Source organism: Cetorhinus maximus, chromosome 11 (genome assembly GCF_964194155.1).
Source record: "Cetorhinus maximus chromosome 11, sCetMax3.hap1.1, whole genome shotgun sequence".
Taxonomy (NCBI): Eukaryota; Metazoa; Chordata; class Chondrichthyes; order Lamniformes; family Cetorhinidae; genus Cetorhinus; species Cetorhinus maximus.
Window position 1 is genome coordinate 72,612,552 of NC_135889.1, and position 17,726 is coordinate 72,630,277.

The window sequence follows — 17,726 nt, forward strand, 5'->3', positions numbered from 1 at the left end:
CGGGTGGGACAGGTGAAGCTGGATAGAAGGCCAGCGATAGGTAGAGGCAATCTCAGATTTCCAGCATCCGCAGTATTTTATTTTTGAGTTAAGTTTTCAGTTGTGTTATATAGAAATACTAAGGTACGTTGACACTGTGGGTGATGGTATTGCAAAATGTGACATCCAGAATTTGATTTGGCATTTCAAATGGTGAATTAATGAATATTGGCAAATTACTGTAAAGTAAACATACTTGAAAGGAGTGGTGAGAGGCTTGCACTACTGTTTTCATTCCTGGTGTTCCCTGACTGGTGTGTGCCCAAGGTGCACCCCTAATGATGGTGTATAATGAGGTGACTTACTGGAGAATGCAGGATCTGAGCTAGTGATCACTGAAAAGGACATCCTAGGGCTTACTCCAGAATACTGGGCACCTAGAATTTTGGCACTGTTGAGTAAAAAGTAAACTGCAAATTCAGAATTTTATTTCCACTGGTGAGTTAGACTCGATACGGTTCAGTTGTACTTATAGCACTTGTGAGTTAATTAGGTCCTTGCAGTTGTGGGTTAAATTCAAAAACTTTCCAATGTGTAACGCCTGTTGCTTATTTGCATAAAATTTCAAGTTCAGAACAATAAACAACTAATTATGCACACAAATGTCTTTAATTACAGCATTCCCATGCGATCTCAATCACTAGACAGATTAAAATATTCATGTATAATTCCAAAGACTTATCATTGATAAGCTACTATGTTCATCTTTTAAAACACTTTCAACGATGAATGGGCATTGGCTGACTCCATTATTCTCACATTGGCAGTATCTTTTTCATCATTGAATGAAGAGCTTTCACAACATTTACACAGTCATAAAATAATGTACAGTGACATTTTGAAGTTAGAAATTTCTGTTTATCACACATATATGGGTTATCTATGAATTGCTGGTGCTTATCTTATGAAACAGATGCTGGCAAAAGATAAAATAATGTGAATGCTGGAAATCTTAAAAAAAAGAAAATGCTGGAAATACTCAGCGTGTTAGGCAGCACCTGTGAAGAGAGACAGAGGCAGAGTTAATGGGCAGGATTTTTTGGATGGCAGGGTTTCTTGTCCTGTCACCTGAAGAGTCGGCAGGGAATGCATCCCCTCCGATCAAAACAGCCCTGCAGCCATTGGCTGGAAGCAGGATTTCTGCCCCCATCTGCAGAGGAAGTTCTGTCTCTGAGAGCTGCTGGCTATCTGATTGACTGGCAGCTCTGTCGTCCCAGGATCACCACCGGGAGCAGGGGCCATTGCTGGGACTACAAGCAGTCCCATCTGCCTAAGTGCCAGAGCACACAGGACCAGGTAGGTATGGGGTCTCATGGTGGGGTGGGAGGACGGGGCGGGGAAGGTCCCTGGTGGTAGCGAGAGGAGGGTGGGATGTTGTGATAGTGAGGCCAGATGGACGAGGGAACAGACCTGGGGCGTGTTGTAGAGTTTTGGTTACAGTTTGGTAAGCCTGAAGAAGTCTTCGTAGTCACACATCGGTTAACTGTAAGCCTTTACTGACTCTTAGAGCTTTTTACAAACATACAGTAAGCATACAGCTAGGAGCTGTCTCCATACTTGCTGGTACATCAGGCTCTGTCCAACACTTGGCTGACCCTGGGTACAGGTTATGTGTTCTCTTACATCCCTGTGTGGGTGATACTCCATCTCACATGAACCTGATATGTGCCAGATTCTTATATGACACGGAGGAGGGGTGGAGGTGCTCGACCTGGAAAAGGGGCCAGTGATGGAGATGCAGGCGTCCCCCCCGCCTCCCCAGCCAAACCCACCCTTATTCCTGAGCAGGGTGATTTGCCGGGCTTCCACACCCCACCCCACCCCACCCTGAACTCCTTCCGGCAGCCTCAAATTGTGGCTGGGGGGAAAGCTGCACTTAAGTGGCCACTTAAGGGCCCAGTTAGGGTGAGGGTGGGCCAGCGGGCTGCTTCACCTCCTCCCTGTAAAATTGCGGACAGGCAGGAAGGCAGCGTGAAGGCCACCTGGGGAATTTTAGGTGCACCTCCACCTGCAAACTCGTCAATGGGGGAACCATAAAATTCTGCCAAATATTTCACGCCGGTGACCTTTCATAAGACAGAGGCAAGCCAAAAGGGAGTGATCAGCAACCAATGATGAAGCTGGAGGAAATTGTAGAGTTTAACTGAGGGAAAGCCATGAGAAATTTTAGATGATGGGCATTTTAAATGTTATGTATTAGAGGATCAGGACGAGGATATTGGAGCAGAGTTTTAGATATGTTTAAATTTATGGATTGTTACAATTCCCGTAAAGACTGATAACCTTCAAAAAGATATCTTCTAGCGGCTGACTGAAAGAATCACACGATAAGATTTCAAGTTTTAAGACTTTTACTGTAACAAACTAAAAGCAACATTGAAAAAAACAATAATTCAGCATTCAATTTATGCTCTGAACTACAAAAAAGTTTCCCAGTTTAACTTTTAAAATGACTGAGAATCCTTGTCCATGGTTATACTTTACTCTGTCCCTTAAGTGGAACTTCATTTTCCAGGAACCAGCCCAAAGCTATTCTCAGCTTCCGATGGCTTATTCCCTTCTTCATTTCTAACTGGGTAACTTCTAATCCCCGAGCTAACTTTCACGGTGAGGGTTACATTGATGATCCCTCCCTCTAGCTAAAGCTAGGCCAATCTTCCAGCTTTGATTAAATCCTCAGGAACTTGGTTTCTTCCATCTGAGCTCGAACTTCCACCCGCATTCTGCTTGATGAACGATAGAGACTGGCTGCCTTTATGTCTCTGTCAGATTCTTGCAGGCTGACCTGTATGTGAGGTTCAGGGATATCTTAAGAAATCTATAAACCAATACTACAATGACTTGATATGGACACTTCCCCTCTGAAAGCCCATCTCCAAGGCAAAACATGGACCTTGTATCCAGGTAGAAATGCTGATTAACTGTCTTCTAAACCCCCAAATTCAGTCTTGTATCTTGAAAATAAACAGACAGTTTAAAGTATAATCCTTTATAAAACCTGACATTCTAAAAATCTCCTGTGGGCTAGATTTTCATTCTTGAGGTGGGTAGCAGGAGTTGGGAAAATTTCATAGCTGTTTCAGTACTCAAATGAATTTCTGGGCGTAGACATCCATTAGAGTACTGAAACACCTGAACCCCAGGGAAAACATTGATTGACAACTGTGGCACACTGATCTCTTCTGTTAATTGCACAATGTGTATTTGCACATGATAATGCAGTTTTAAGTGCTTGCAGTTTCAGCTATTGGTACTTTAAGAGGTCTGGATGATTGACACTTTTATTGGGCTGTAGTAAAAAGTTATTTTCAAGAAAGTGAAAAGTTATCAAGAATGTCTTTTTTAAAGCTTTTTTATACATCCTATTGTCATTATTTGATACAGTGCTGCACACAGACATGTGAGCAAAGCTATGGCTCATGGAAAAAAAGATGAAGTAGCAACAGGGATACAAAATTGGTTGAGTGACAGGAAACAGCGAGTAGTAGTTAATGGACGTTTTTTGGGCTGGAGGAGAGTTTTCGGGGAGTTCCCCGGGGGGTTAGTGTTTGGACCCTTTTCTTGGGGCAGAATCTTCTGGTCGGCATGCAGGGGTGGGCCCGTCCCGATATCACCGTGCGTCATTCCAACCTTCAGTTCGGCGGGCGTGCACCTGAGTCGGTTATGCACCCGCCGAACTGTCAAAGGCCTGTTAAGGCCATTAATAAACTAATTAAAGTGCTTGTCAAGGCTGCCTGTCCAACCTTAAGGTGGCCGGGCAGGCGAAGAGCCCAGACGGCCTTCGTATTTTTCATGGAACCTCATCCACGGGCAGGATGAGGTTTCATGAAGGGTTTATTAATTTAATAAAATGTTGAATGAAAATAATAAATATGACCCAGCTCAATGAGGGGACATGTCTGAATAATTTTTATTTTTTATTTTTCACATCTTCATGACTTTTAATCTCCCTGAGGCAGCTCCGTGCCTCAGGGAGATTCTTGCGCTCTTTCGCGCACATGCACGAAAGAGTGCAGGCCCCGACTCTCCCTCCTCCCCCTGCCCGCGCAGGTAGCGCTGAGCGCTTCCAAGTGTGTGTCATGCTGGGCGGTCCTTAATTGGCCCGCTCACCTAAAATGGCAGCGCACAGCCGATCGGGGGCGACGATTGTCTGCACGCCCGCCTGCGCCCACTCCCGTTCAACTCGCCTGACAGGGAGAAAATATGAATGACCTAGAGCTTGGTGTACAGGGCACAATTTCAAAATTTGTGGATGATACAAAACTTGTAAGCATTGTGAACTGTAAGGATGATAGTGTAGAACTTCAGACAAGTTGGCGGAATGGGAGAACAGCTGGCAGATGAAGTTCAATGCAGAGAAATGTGAAGTGATTCATTTTGGTAGTAAGAATGTGGAGAGGAAATATAAAATGAAGGGTACAACTCTAAAAGGGATGTAGGAACAGAGGGAGCTGGATGTATTTGTGCATATGTCATTCAAGGTGGCAGGACAGATCGAGAGAGCGGTTAACAATGCATACAATATCACTGTAGGCTTTATTAATTTGGGCATACAGTACAAGAGCAAGGTGGTTATAAAGAATAAAAGCAAAATACTGCGGACACTGGAAACCTGAAACAAAAACAGAAAATGCTGGAAAAATTCTGCAGGTCTAACAGCATCTGTGGAGAGAAAAAAAACAGAGTTAAGGTTTCGAGTCCGTATAACTTCTTCAGAGCTCTGAAGACGAGTCATACAGACTCGAAATGCTAACTTTTTTTTTCTCTCCACAAATGCTGTTAGACCTGCTGAGTTTTTCCAGCATTTTCTGTTTTTGTTGTGGTTATGTAGAACTTGTGTAAGACACTAGTTCAGCCTCAGCTAGAGTATTGCGTCCAGTTCTTGGCACTGAACTTTAGGAAGAATGTGAAGACCTTGGAGAGAGTACAGGAAAGATTCATAAGACTGGTTGCAGGGATAAAAAACTTCAGTTACGAAGATAGATTGGAGAAGTTAGAACAAAGAAAAGTACAGCACAGGAACAGGCCCTTCGGCCCTCCAAGCCTGCGCCGATCATATTGCCCGTCAACTAAAACATTTTGCGCTTCCGGGGTTCGTATCCCTCTATTCCCATCCTATTCATGTATTTGTCAAGCTGCCTCTTAAACACCACTATTGTACCTGCTTCCACCGCCTCCTCTGGCAGCGAATTCCAGACACTCACTACCCTCTGCGTAAAAAATTTGCCCCGCCCATCACCTTTATAGTTTTCTCCTCTCACCTTAAATCTGTGTCCCCTAGTAATTGACCCTTCCACTCTGGGAAAAAACTTCTGACTATCTACTCTGTCCATGCCACTCATAATTTTGTAAACTTCTATCAAGTCGCCCCTCAATCTCCGTTGCTCTAGTGAGAACAGTCCGAGTTTCTCCAACCTCTCCTCATAGCTAATAACCTCCAGACCAGGCAGCATCTTGGTAAAGCTCCTCTGCACCCTCTCCAACGCCTCCATATCCTTCTGGTACTGTGGCGACCAGAATTGCACGCAATATTCCAAGAGTGGCCTAACCAAGGTTCTATACAGCTGCAGCATGACTTCCCAGCTTTTATACTCAATACCACTGCCAATGAAGGCAACCATGCCATATGCCTTCCTGACTACCTTATCCACCTGCGTTGCCACTTTCAGTGACCTGTGGACCTGTACACCCGGATCCCTCTGCCCGTCATTGCACTTAAGGGTTCTGCCATCTACTGTATAATTCCTGCCTCTATTAGACCTTCCAAAATGCATTACCTTGCATTTGTCCGGATTAAACTCCATCTGCCATTTCTCCGCCCAAGTCTCCAACCGATCTATATCCCGTTGTATCCTTTGACAATCCTCTTCACTATCTGCAACTCCTCCAACCTTAGTGTCGTCTACAAACTTACTAATTAGCCCAGTTACATTTTCCTCCAAATCATTTATGTATACCACAAACAGCAAAGGTCCCAGCACTGATCCCTACAGAACTCCACTAGTCACAGCTCTCCATTCAGAAAAGCACCCTTCTACTGCTACCCTCTGTCTTCTATGACCAAGCCAATTCTGTATCCATCCTGCCAGCTCACCTCTGATCCCGTGCGCCTTTACCTTCTGTACCAGTCTGCCATGAGGGACCTTGTCAAAGGCCTTACTGAAATCCATGTATATAACATCCACTGCCCTTCCATCGTCGATCATCTTTGTCACTTCCTCGAAAAACTCGATCAAGTTAGTGAGACACGACCTCCCCTTCACAAAACCATGGTGCCTCTCACTAATACGCCCATTTGCTTCCAAATGGTAGTAAATCCTGTCATGAAAAATCTTCTCCAATAATTTCCCTACCACTGACGTAAGGCTCTCCGGCCTATAATTTCCTGGATTATCCCTGCTACCCTTCTTAAACAATGGAACAACATTGGCTATTCTCCAGTCCTCTGGGACCTCACCCGTAGCCAGTGAGGATACAAAGATTTCTGTCAAGGCCCCAGCAATCTCCTCCTTTGCCTCCCTCAGTACTCTGGGATAGATCCCATCTGGCCCTGGGGATTTATCCACCTTAATATTCTTCAAGATGCCTAACAACTCCTCTTTTTTGATCTCAACATGACCCAGGCTATCTACACACTCTTCCCTAGACAAATCGACCACTAAGTCCTTCTCTTTGGTGAATACTGATGAGAAGTATTCATTTAATACCTCTCCCATTTCCTCTGGCTCCACACACAGATTCCCACCTCTATCCCTGAGTGGGCCTGCCCTTTTCCTGGCTACCCTCTTGCTTTTTACATATATATAAAAGGCCTTGGGATTTTCCTTAATCCTGGTTGCCAGTGACTTTTCATGACCCCTTTTAGCCCTCCTGACTCCTTGCTTAAGTTTCTTCCTACTTTCTTTGTATTCTCCATGGGCTTCATCTGTTCCCAGCCTTCTAGCCCTTACGAATGCTTCCCTTTTCTTTTTGACTAATCTCACAATATCCTTCATTATCCAAGGTTCCTGAAACTTGCCATGCTTATCCTTCATCCTAGCAGGATCATGCCGGTCCTGAATTCTTATCAACTGACGTTTGAAAGCCCCCCCCACATGTCAGTTGTTGATTTGCCCTCAAACATCCGCCTCCAGTCTAGATTCCTCAGTTCCTGCCTAATATTGTTATAATTAGCCTTCCCCCAATTAAGCACCTTAATCCGAGGACTCCTGTTATCCTTATCCGCCAGTACCTTGAAACTTACTGAATTATGGTCACTTTTCCCGAATTAGGACTGTTTTCCTCGGAGAACAGAAGGCTGAGAGCAGATTTGATAGAGGTATTCAAAATTATGGCAGGGTCTGGACAGAACAGATTGGGAGAAACTGTTCCCAGTTGTGAAATGATCGAGAATGAGAGGGCACAGATTTAAAGTAATATGCAAAAGAAGCAAAAGCGATATAAGAAAAAGCTTTTTAATTCAGCAATTGGTTAAGGCCTGGCGTGCACTACCTGAGAGTGTGATGGAGGCAGGTTCAATCGAGGTACTCAAAAGGGAATTGGGCTGTTATTTGAAAAGGAAGAATGTGCAGGGTTATGGGAAGAAGGTGGGAGAATGGCACCAAGTGAATTGCTTATTCAGACAGCTGGTGCAGACACAACGGACTGAATAGCCTCCTCCTGCATTGTAACAATTCTATGATTCTATAGGGTTCATTGGTTCTATACAGCGTATAGAGGGTGAATGGGCATGGAAGTGGCATAGCTTGGCATGGGGGGCATGAGGAGGACCTTTTGAGCTTACCTTTCAAAAAGTTCCCTCATGCTTATCATGGTTCACGATACCTCTGAAATGCAGTGAACCATGACTCTTTGAAAAGCTGACTGGATTCCATGAAAATTGCAGAGGACCAGGACATGCCTATCCCTGCAATGGAGTCGGCCAGGTCGGGAGTGCAGGGTGCAGGCTTTTGACCTGAACCAGCCTGCACCATTAAAAGGCACTCCTGAAAATCAGAAACCCCAAGGATGGGGTCAGGAATCCCAGAAATAGGTCCCCACCACCATTTTCACCCCTCAACGGAGTCTCCCCGACTCTATTAAAATCCAGTTCTGTTAGCCCTGGAGGCTAACAGTCTACCCGCAGTCATCACAACTGCCCTTGCCATTGTCCAAAGTTGTGAACATCTTGCACCTTCTTCCCGGTAAAACAACCTGGGCCCTCCTTTAGCCTTTAACAACCAAGCTACCAAAGCTTGTTGTCAGGCAGAATTCAGAACAGGTGACATGACCTTCTTCATTCCTCCATTTTACTCTAAGTTAAAGAGACAGTCCCAAAACATAACAATCTTACAAGCTTCACAGTTGTAACAGGGGAATGGAAGATGGGAGACCTATAAGATTCCGGAGGTTAGAAAGACAAGGATAAGAATTCCAGTAATGAAGGGGCAGAGAAAAGTCTGATGTGGGCAGTGGAACAAAGGTGGAGGTTAATGGTCTGGCTGACGGATGGATGTAGGGTTTAAAGTTCAACCCAGGATCAAAGAGAATGGCAAGATAATGGGGGGTTTGGTTCAGCCTGAGAAAATGGCCAATAGAATTACTGACAAGGGAGTAGAATTTTTGGCCGCTACTAATTTAGCTCTTCATATAAACAATTGCCTCTTTTTTATCTAAACACATACATGACTTAAATATGTTTTTAATATACATAAAAGGAAAGTTTAACGATTCAATTATAACACATGGAGCTTTAATAATTCAGTACACCATTTTAAATCACTGCTCTTTATTACAGACTTTTTGAAAAGAAATTAAGTCATGGATGAATTTTCATTTTTACAACCTGTCCGATTTTCATTTCAATAACTTCAATGGGGCGTAAAGCAGGTGACAATTGACTAACAGCCATTGTTTGCCAGGTAATATGAGGGAAGATTTACACCACTGAGAAGCAAGATCAGAAACCAAACTTACTGCTTGTCTGCTTTGCTTGATAGGCATTTTGTATTTTAGAGTTTGTATAAAATCTAGTTTTGTCTTGTTTCCCCAAATAGGATGCTGGTGAGCTTAACCCTTTTAAGGATTTCTATGTCATTGATAAACCTGATACCAATTAAACCTGATACCAGTTATGATATCTATCAAGAAGATACATTTTTGTCCCTTCTGTTGACCAAAATAAACTACAGTATTATAGTACGCCTAATTTTGCTTTCTTCACTGAACTGACTATAAGAATGCTGTTCACGCAGTAAATGTATTTTGCCAAGGAATTGAGGATGAGTCGGAATTGAGGATGAGTTGGGAAATCTGAAAGGGAGACTACGTGCTGGGACCATCAATTAACAGGACTGTTTTCAATTCCGGGCCATAGAGCACATATGAATGCATTATTAATATCCAATCATACTTGCTCAGATGAGAATGAAAAATTCTTTCATTTACCTGTTTCTATCATCTTTTCCCACCTTCTAATCAAACAAATTGTACAAGATCCTCATTCAGTAATTTAAATCTCTGTAAGCCCCCTATTCTCAAATGAGCTTTGAAATGTGGTTTGAGCTGTTGTGATGCATCATTTTCCACAATCAGTGTAATTAATGTTTTGTAAAAATATACTTGCTTTGGTTAATCTTCAGTAATTTTGAAAGTTACATTCACATTGAAGATTGTTTCAGCAGCAGCCCAGGTGAAGCTTTGATATTACTCCAAAACATTTAGAATTTAATTTCTGGTGGATGGAGTTTAAGATGTTAAAATGAGAAGCAGGTACAGTGTTTCTACAGTTGGGTAGGTTCTGTTTGATAGAGCTTGCTATATCCTGATTCCTTGCTCTGTATTTTGCAGCTAGGTAAGTAAATTCTCATGAATGTTGCATATAATGTTATTTTTAATCCTATTATACTCCAAGCATCTATGGTTACTAAAGTTGTTGTTAAGGTAATATAAAAGTGGATTATACATATATAGTGTACTAGTCCATAAAGTACAACTTTACAAATATCACAAGTCAATCAAATTGTGTAAATATATATTAATCTTTGTAGGAGTGACCTTTGAAAACTTCATATAGTACAATTGAATGTGTCAGTGGTCTTAAATGTCCTCCAGAATACAGGATCTTGCTGTTTGTATTCGTTTGAAAATAACATGTCCTCCTAGGTGAATGGTTAGTAATTGGATGAAACTTAGTATGTGTCTCATACACGAACAGGGCTGCATAATAATACATTCATATGAATGTACTATACTATGCAAAAGGAAAAAACAACTACTATCTGATATATATTTTTACTCTTGAGATAGTTATTTCTTATGATACAAGGCATTGACTTATAGACCTCAGTTACTAGTTGCATATGTACAAAAATATTCAGCAGTGGATTTTCATTACTTGGTTTATTTCCTATGCATGAAAGGTCGGTAACTTGTATCCTAATGCTACAATGTAATAATTTTCAATACAGGCTTATTCTGCCTCATGATTTTTCTATCTATGCATCACAGTTGCAGCAACTTATGTGAAATTTGTTTGAAAAAGAATTCTGGTGAAACTTCTTTTTGTAATCTTGTATTACAGAAAAGGAGATGGCATTTCGAAAGATTGTCGGCGGAACAATTGTTCTTGGAGGTAGTACCCTGACGATTTTAGGCCTCTCCCAGATAGTAGACTACTGGTCAAATCGGGTAAGCTTTCCTTTATGTGTTCTACAAATACTCAAAAGCTCATAAGCTTGGGCCTTGTTTATTTACGCATGTGTGTGTGTGTCTATGTGTGTGTGTGTGCATGTACAATAAATTCTAATAAATGTATGTGTATATCACACACACGCACACATACCCCCATATGTGTAACTTGCCTGCTTTTGAGTAGCAGTCTTTTTAAGAGCTATTGGTTAGGCTGCTCAATGTAGGTACTAACAGGCAGATACGGTGTGGCACATGGGGCAGAATTTTACGCTCGGTGTGTGGGCATGCGCCCAACATGCCTGAGCGTAAAATGATGCGCAATGACGTCGGGCGTGCATCCCGATGTCATCGCGCACTTGTGTGATATTTCATTCGGCGGGCGCACGCCGGAGTCGGCTGCACACCCGCTGATAATTAAAAGGCCTATTAAGGCCATTAACAAGCAAATTAAATTCAAATTTACGCTGCCCGTCCAACCTTACAGTGGGTGGGCAGGCGAAAAAGCCAAGTGGCCTTTACCTTTTTTCGGAAGCCTCATCCACGAGAGGGATGAGGTTTCCTAAAGCAAATAAACATTAAATAAAAACTTCATTTTAGAATTAAAAACATGTCCCATCTCATGTGACAGAGTCATATGAGGGGACCCGTTGCATTAAATTTTTACTGGGTTTATTAATTTTTTTTAAAAGCGCTTCAGTCTCCCTGAGGCAGCTCCATGCGTGAACTGCGCACTAGGCCAGGCTCTCCCTCCTCCCCTCGCCTGCACAGGCAGCTACTGCTTGCGATCCACGCAGGGCAGGCCTTAATTAGCCCGCCCACGTGAAACCGCGGAGTGGAGCCAATTGCGGGTGGTGGTATGTTGCCTGCCCAACCCCACCCGCCTCCACTGAGCACCCCCGCCAAGGGCAAAATCCTGCCCATGATGATAATGGAGTGTAAAATAGAATGGGGTGTAAAATTGCATCTAGCCTGGCCCCCTCCGTTTTTCCAGCTGGGGTAATTATAGGGCTAAGCCTCTTAGATTTCTTTTAGCTCCATCTTTAGCTATATATATATGTTTTATGGTGCACACAAGGGGCAGAATTTTCTGCCTGCCGGGCGGGCGGGCCCAACCCAATCTCCGGCGGATGGGGAGCCGATTCCTGCTGGAGAAGTGGGCCCCGCCGCCATTTTACATGGGTGGGCCAATTAAGGCCCGCCCAGTGTGACGCCCGGTGGGAAGCGCTATGCGCTTCCTGTGCGGGCGGGGAGGGAATTCCTCAAAAGCAAGAGTGCGCTCTTTCGCGCATGCACATGAAAGAGCGCACATCTCCCTGAGGCAAAGTGCTGCCTCAGGGAGATTGCTGACACTTTTAAAAACATTAAAAATAGAAAAAAAAAATCCATAACATGTCCCCCTCATGTGGGACATGTTCATAAATTTCACAAAAACTTTATTAAACTTTTTAAATCCCTACATGAAACCTCATCCCGCCGGTGGATGAGGTTTCATGCTTTTTCTATTCCCCGCTGGGGCTCCTGGCCTGCCCGCCAACCTTAAGGTTGGACGGGCAGGTCCTTTAATTGTTTCAATGATCCTGTCAATGGCCTCAATTGGCCATTGACAGGTCGGCGGTTCCGCAGCTGATTTGGCTGTGCTCCCGCCTTCCTGAAAATTTAAATGACGCGGGATGACGTTGGGGGTTCCCCCAGACATCATCCCGCGTCATTTTACGTGTCGGGGAGCGGGCCCCACCCTCTGCTCGCTGACAGCAAAATTCTGCCCAAGGTGTCTATTTTCCTTCCTATATGCAACAGTTTACACCTGTCTGAATTAAACTTGTTCTGCCATGAACAGGTCTTGTGCCACTCATCCATTGCTAGATTTTATGCTCTCAGCAAGGGTAAACTCTCTGGGCAAGCCTTTTGTGCCCCAGTGAACTATTTAAACTCCTGTTCCTTCTGGCCCACAAGGAAACAATACATTTTAAAAAAAAGCTTCTTGACACTCTCCTTGACCTTACTCACTCTGGCAAATGAGCACTAGTGAATCCTGGTACAATGTATTAAAATTGTATCCAAGTTCTATTTCCATCATTAGACTGACTTTTTTGTTTGCATATTTGAGGCTTTTGCTTGCCTGTTACCCAAAACATTCCAGATAAGCTAATGTGTGTGAGTGCAATGGAGGGAAGGACGTTGTTCCTATTTAAACACCCAACATGCCCCATTCTCTTGAGATGTCCGGGTTAAAATCAGCCATAAAGTCTTTGGTAAAATGAACTTCTTGAGTCTGAGATTTCCCATAACCTCTGGGTGGCAAATCTCTGGTGGCTCTGGCTTTAATTCTCCTTGACTGAAGACCCAGTGTTCTGTGCCACATCACTGTCCTCCAAGTTGAATTCAGTGAATAACAGTTCATTTGCAGAAACAAAAAGGATATTGGTGCACTAGGGGCAGGTGTCCTCTCATATTGTAACATATTTCCATCAGGCAGGAGTGGAAAATTATTCAGGGACACCTCTTCATTTTTCTATTTTCAAGATGTGAAAAATGCTGACAAAGCTGTATTTTTATTGGCTACTCTAGTAGCCCTGGAGAGGTGTGAACCTTTACTTTGAACCACTACAGTTCTTATTTTTACGATTGGGTTATGTAACAATGGTTTATTAATAAATGGCTTGCAGCTGGAATGATGGTTTTTTCAATAACTCCGCAGATTTGATAGTTATTTTTGCTGGGGTTCACCCCTAAATTACCAGATTTATTAAATTGTTTCACAATTTTCCATGGTTGAGTTCAAATTTACATGCTTAGTAACATGCTTTGGGCACCTAACACTTCCTAAGTCTCCAATATGGTGGACAGGAAGCAAATACTCATGAGCCAGGAGTATGCCACCTGCTGTATAGTCCAATCATGCACCTTTGCTGTGGCTTATCACTTAATTATCATTGGCTGCCAAAATAATACACTGTCTAGATATATTTCCAAAATGCCTCGCCAATCATACATTATAAGGGAGGAAGAGGTTTCATGTAGCACTGCAAATTTAAAGGGAGCCATTTCTTTCTTGTCAAGAAACCGGGAAACAATAAAAGGAGGAAAACTAAGGATTCACTCTAAGATTTTATTTAAGCATTTCTGCACAGTAGAATGGTACTTTCATGCCACTCACAGGTAGTAAATTGAAGACTGCCATACTGCCAAGGCTGCTGTACATCCTACTGTGTTTCCTAAGGTTCAAATGTATGTCTTACAATATTTCCCTTCATTTTACATTTTTGGTGTATTAAAATCATGACTCACTGCATTAGTGTCACTTTACAACCACGGCCGGGATTTTCCATGAAACGCACTAAGTGCGTTAGTGGGCGTAAAGACTGGCATTCCACCCGCCGGCTGCAATTCACCCACCCTGCAGTGACCTCAGCGCTCCCTAACTCCAGATGCCATAGTTAAACGGCACCCCTGCACAGCGTTCACACTCTCTGCAGCCTAGGACACCTCCAGTGAAGACAAGGCAGAAAGCATGCTGCGCCCAAACTCAGTGATGCCTCGTTGGTGCGCCTGTTGGATGTAGTCAAGGCCCGCCGCCATGTTCTCTGCCCCCACTCTGGCCGCAGGACTTCCACCAAGGTGACCAGTCTGGCCTGGGAGGCGGTCGCAGCAATGGTCAGTGCAAACGCTCTACAGAAGAAGTCAGCCATCCAGTGCAGGAAGAGGATGAACCTCCACTGTGCATGGGGAGCATCAAGACGTAGTGCCAGGGTAAGGAAAGTGAAGATGATGTAATTACACAACATTGGCACGAGTGTTAACCACATGTATATAATGTTAACAAATGTAAATAGACTCGCAACCATTTCATTTCTGCTCTTGTCTATGCCTCCTTCTTATGATGAGCTGTGTTACCGTCAATCAAGTGTGATACTTTGGTTCTTGCACCCACTTATGGCAATGGTCTCTATCCTGGGCCATTCTTCTGTGCAGTGAGCTATCATCTCACCACAGTGAGTGGCCCGTTTCAATATAATTCTCCACATCAGTAATGCCTGCACCTTCATGTTAAGTGTGCTTGTGGAACGAACTTCATCCCCACGCCACATCGAATCCCATCATGTGCATTCTTGGCTCTGAGTGATTGAGGCAGAGGTGTGCCCCTATATTATCTGCATGTTTGACAAGTGAAGGCGTGATGTTTAAGGAGAGATGTGCTCACACATGCAGAAGGCTCATGTACCGTCCAACTCCATGTACCCGATGTCTTCGGCAGGGTTTTGATTATATGAATCGATACTCAGAGCTTATGAGCGCTGCCCTCAGCCAAACAGGTTTCTGATGTTCCCAGTTTTAATTTGCTGATCTCAGTAAAAAGTGGGAGCCCCTTGCCACCTTAAGGTGACAAAGCAAAGGCATATTTGTGTGCAGGCGCTGAAACTACTAGCTTTAAGCGTCTTTCAGCCAAATATCTGACCTCAAATGCTCAGGTGCTCCACCTCTATATTAGGGTGAGGATAAATGCAGTTCAGGATCCATAACTTGAACTACCAGATGTCAGTGTCATTTTGTGGGGTGTACCACAGCCTACTGAGCCATCTCTAAATGCAGTCACAGCAGCGGTTTTTGATTGGCTGCCTTGTCCCAAGTGTTATGTTTCTGTTTCACTATCAATGTAACACTTCATACATGGCTGCATTAGTTCCAATGGAACTTCTTGAGGAGCCTTGAGCCTTGCCAGATTGAAGGCATTCAGCCACTAGCCCAGAGGATAGTGCCCCTGCATCTTGTAGGGTGCTGTTGCGACATGTGAAGAGGCAGCACTTTCTGATGTCTGATGCCGGAATGCCCTCCTCCAAGTATCACCTCATCTCAGCACGGACATATGTCCTCAAGACTTGCTCATCCTTCACAGCATCAGGGCAATGTGAGCATGCTGTGCCACAATGCACTGTCATTTGGAAGTTCATTGGTGAAATTAGAGTAGCTATGCTGGTGGTCATGCCAGCCCATGATGGAGGAGAGTTGTCCAGGGGGATCCTCAGTGCACCTCGTCATCCTCCTTCTAGAATCTGCTGGCAATGAGGGCCTCACAAACACACCCGTCTTCATCTGGCCCATGCAATGGCCTCTTTGTCTGCATCCTCAGCTTCCAAGGCCTCATCACCATCATCCCTTTCAAGTTCCTCCTTATCAGGGGAGACGTACAGCTCTTCCATCTCACCATCTGCCAAGTCCTCCCCCTTTCCAGCACCAGGTTACGTAGTGCTCAGCAAGCCACAATAATTCGGGAGACCCTCTGGGGAGTGTACTGGAGACCTCCACCAAATCTGTCCAGGCATTGGAATCACATTTTCAGGATCCCTATGGTGTGTTCCACCAATGTCTGGATTGCAGCACGAGCCTTGTTGTACCTTCTCTCTGCAGGAGGCTGAGGTCGTCACATGGGCATCATCAGCAACATCCTTTGTGGGTATTCCTTATCCCTGAGGAGCCATCCCTGCATCCTGGGTGTCCCTCGAAGATGTCGGGGATCTGAGACCCTACTCAGGATGTATGAATCGTGGACGCATCCTGGGTGTCTGGCACAAACCTACATGATAGGTTTATTATGGTCGCACACCAGCTGCACATTGAGTGAGTGGTAGCTTTTCTGAATGATGTACTGGGCTGCCCATTGCCAGGGAGATTTTATAGCCATGTGAGTGCAATCGATGGCACCCTGCACATATGGGAGACCGGAAATCTCAGCAAAGCCCAGTGCTCTTGCGTCCTGGCTTGCTTGATCTCTGTTGAAGTCGACAGAATTGTGGGCCTTTGCAAAAAGGGTATCTGTGACCTCCTGGGTGCATGTGTGGGTGGATGCGTAGGAGATGCCACAGAGGTCCCCAGTGGAGCCATGGAAGGGCCCACTGGGGTAGAAGTCAAGTACATCAATTACATTCACAGCGACTAGCAATGGATGCCCTCCAAGTCCCTGTGGTGCCAAACTATCATTTCAGTTGGGTGGCCCTTAAGTCATGCGTCATGTGTCTCAGTGCAACCTTCCCTGCTGGCTTTTCCCAGTGGAGCCATTGCTCTGCAGTCCCTTCCCTTCCCTCAGTCCTGTCTGGCCCCTTCCCCAGTGGAGACTTTGCTCTGCAGCCCCTTCCCCAATGGTGCCATTGCCCTGCAGCCCCTTCCCTTCCTTCAGGCCTGACTGGCCCCTTCCCCAATAAAGCCTTGCCCTACAGCCCATACCCTTCCCTCAGTCCTGTCTGGCCCTTTCCCCAATGAAGCCATTGCCCTGCAGCACAGTAAAAGCCACCCCTGCCTTAACCCTAGTGTGGTAGCTCTAAAGACTTGCCTGTGTGATCCCCTGAAACAGATGCAGTGCAGCCTGCGAAGCCTGGCACTGACCCCCGCGAGCGCTGCATGATGCAAGGTATGCGAAATAACCTCAGAGCTTCAAGTGAAGCACAGGACGCCAGCTGCACATCATTTAAATCCTTGCAGACCGACTTGGGCTCTTAATCCAACATGGAGAGATGATGTCGGCAAGCAGGCATCATAATGAGATGCTGATTTATGCTAACTACATTTGCAACATTCGGCGTCAGGAAACATGGCCTGCCATTGACGGCTGAAGGGCATAAACATTTCCTCATTTTACATCGTCGTAAAACCGGTTTTGGGTCTCCTCGTGAGATTTAGCTCTCGGGCCCGCCATGACGCCCACCACGATTGGGAGCAGAAAATCTCTGCCGACGTCTTGAAATGGCTATCAGATCATACCCATTTATTCCAATTATGCCGTCAATTCATCTCTCTTGTTACTAATGTTGTATGCATTCAGATAAGGTGCCTTTAATTTTATCTTTCTACCATTTTTCCTTATTCTGCCCCGGTTTATTGGTGCACACTTATGTTTCCATGCTCTGTCCCTTCCAGTCACACTCCGATTATCATTAACCATATCATTACCCTGCACTATTGCCTTGTCTTTTCTCCTTAACTTTCTAAATTTCCCTCACTTGAAACCACCTTCCTGCCCCTCC

The 17,726-nt window shown here is 44.5% G+C and overlaps 1 protein-coding gene across 1 annotated transcript in view; it reads left to right on the forward strand.

Moving 5' to 3' along the window:
- gpd2 (glycerol-3-phosphate dehydrogenase 2 (mitochondrial)) overlaps nt 1-17,726 on the forward strand; it is a 180,798-nt gene that overhangs the window by 38,131 nt on the left and 124,941 nt on the right. Inside the window, exon 2 of the mRNA XM_078552201.1 lies at nt 10,601-10,707. Coding sequence (XP_078408327.1) covers nt 10,609-10,707 — 99 coding nt within the window. The 5' untranslated portion in view covers nt 10,601-10,608. The remainder of the gene's footprint in view (nt 1-10,600; nt 10,708-17,726) is intronic.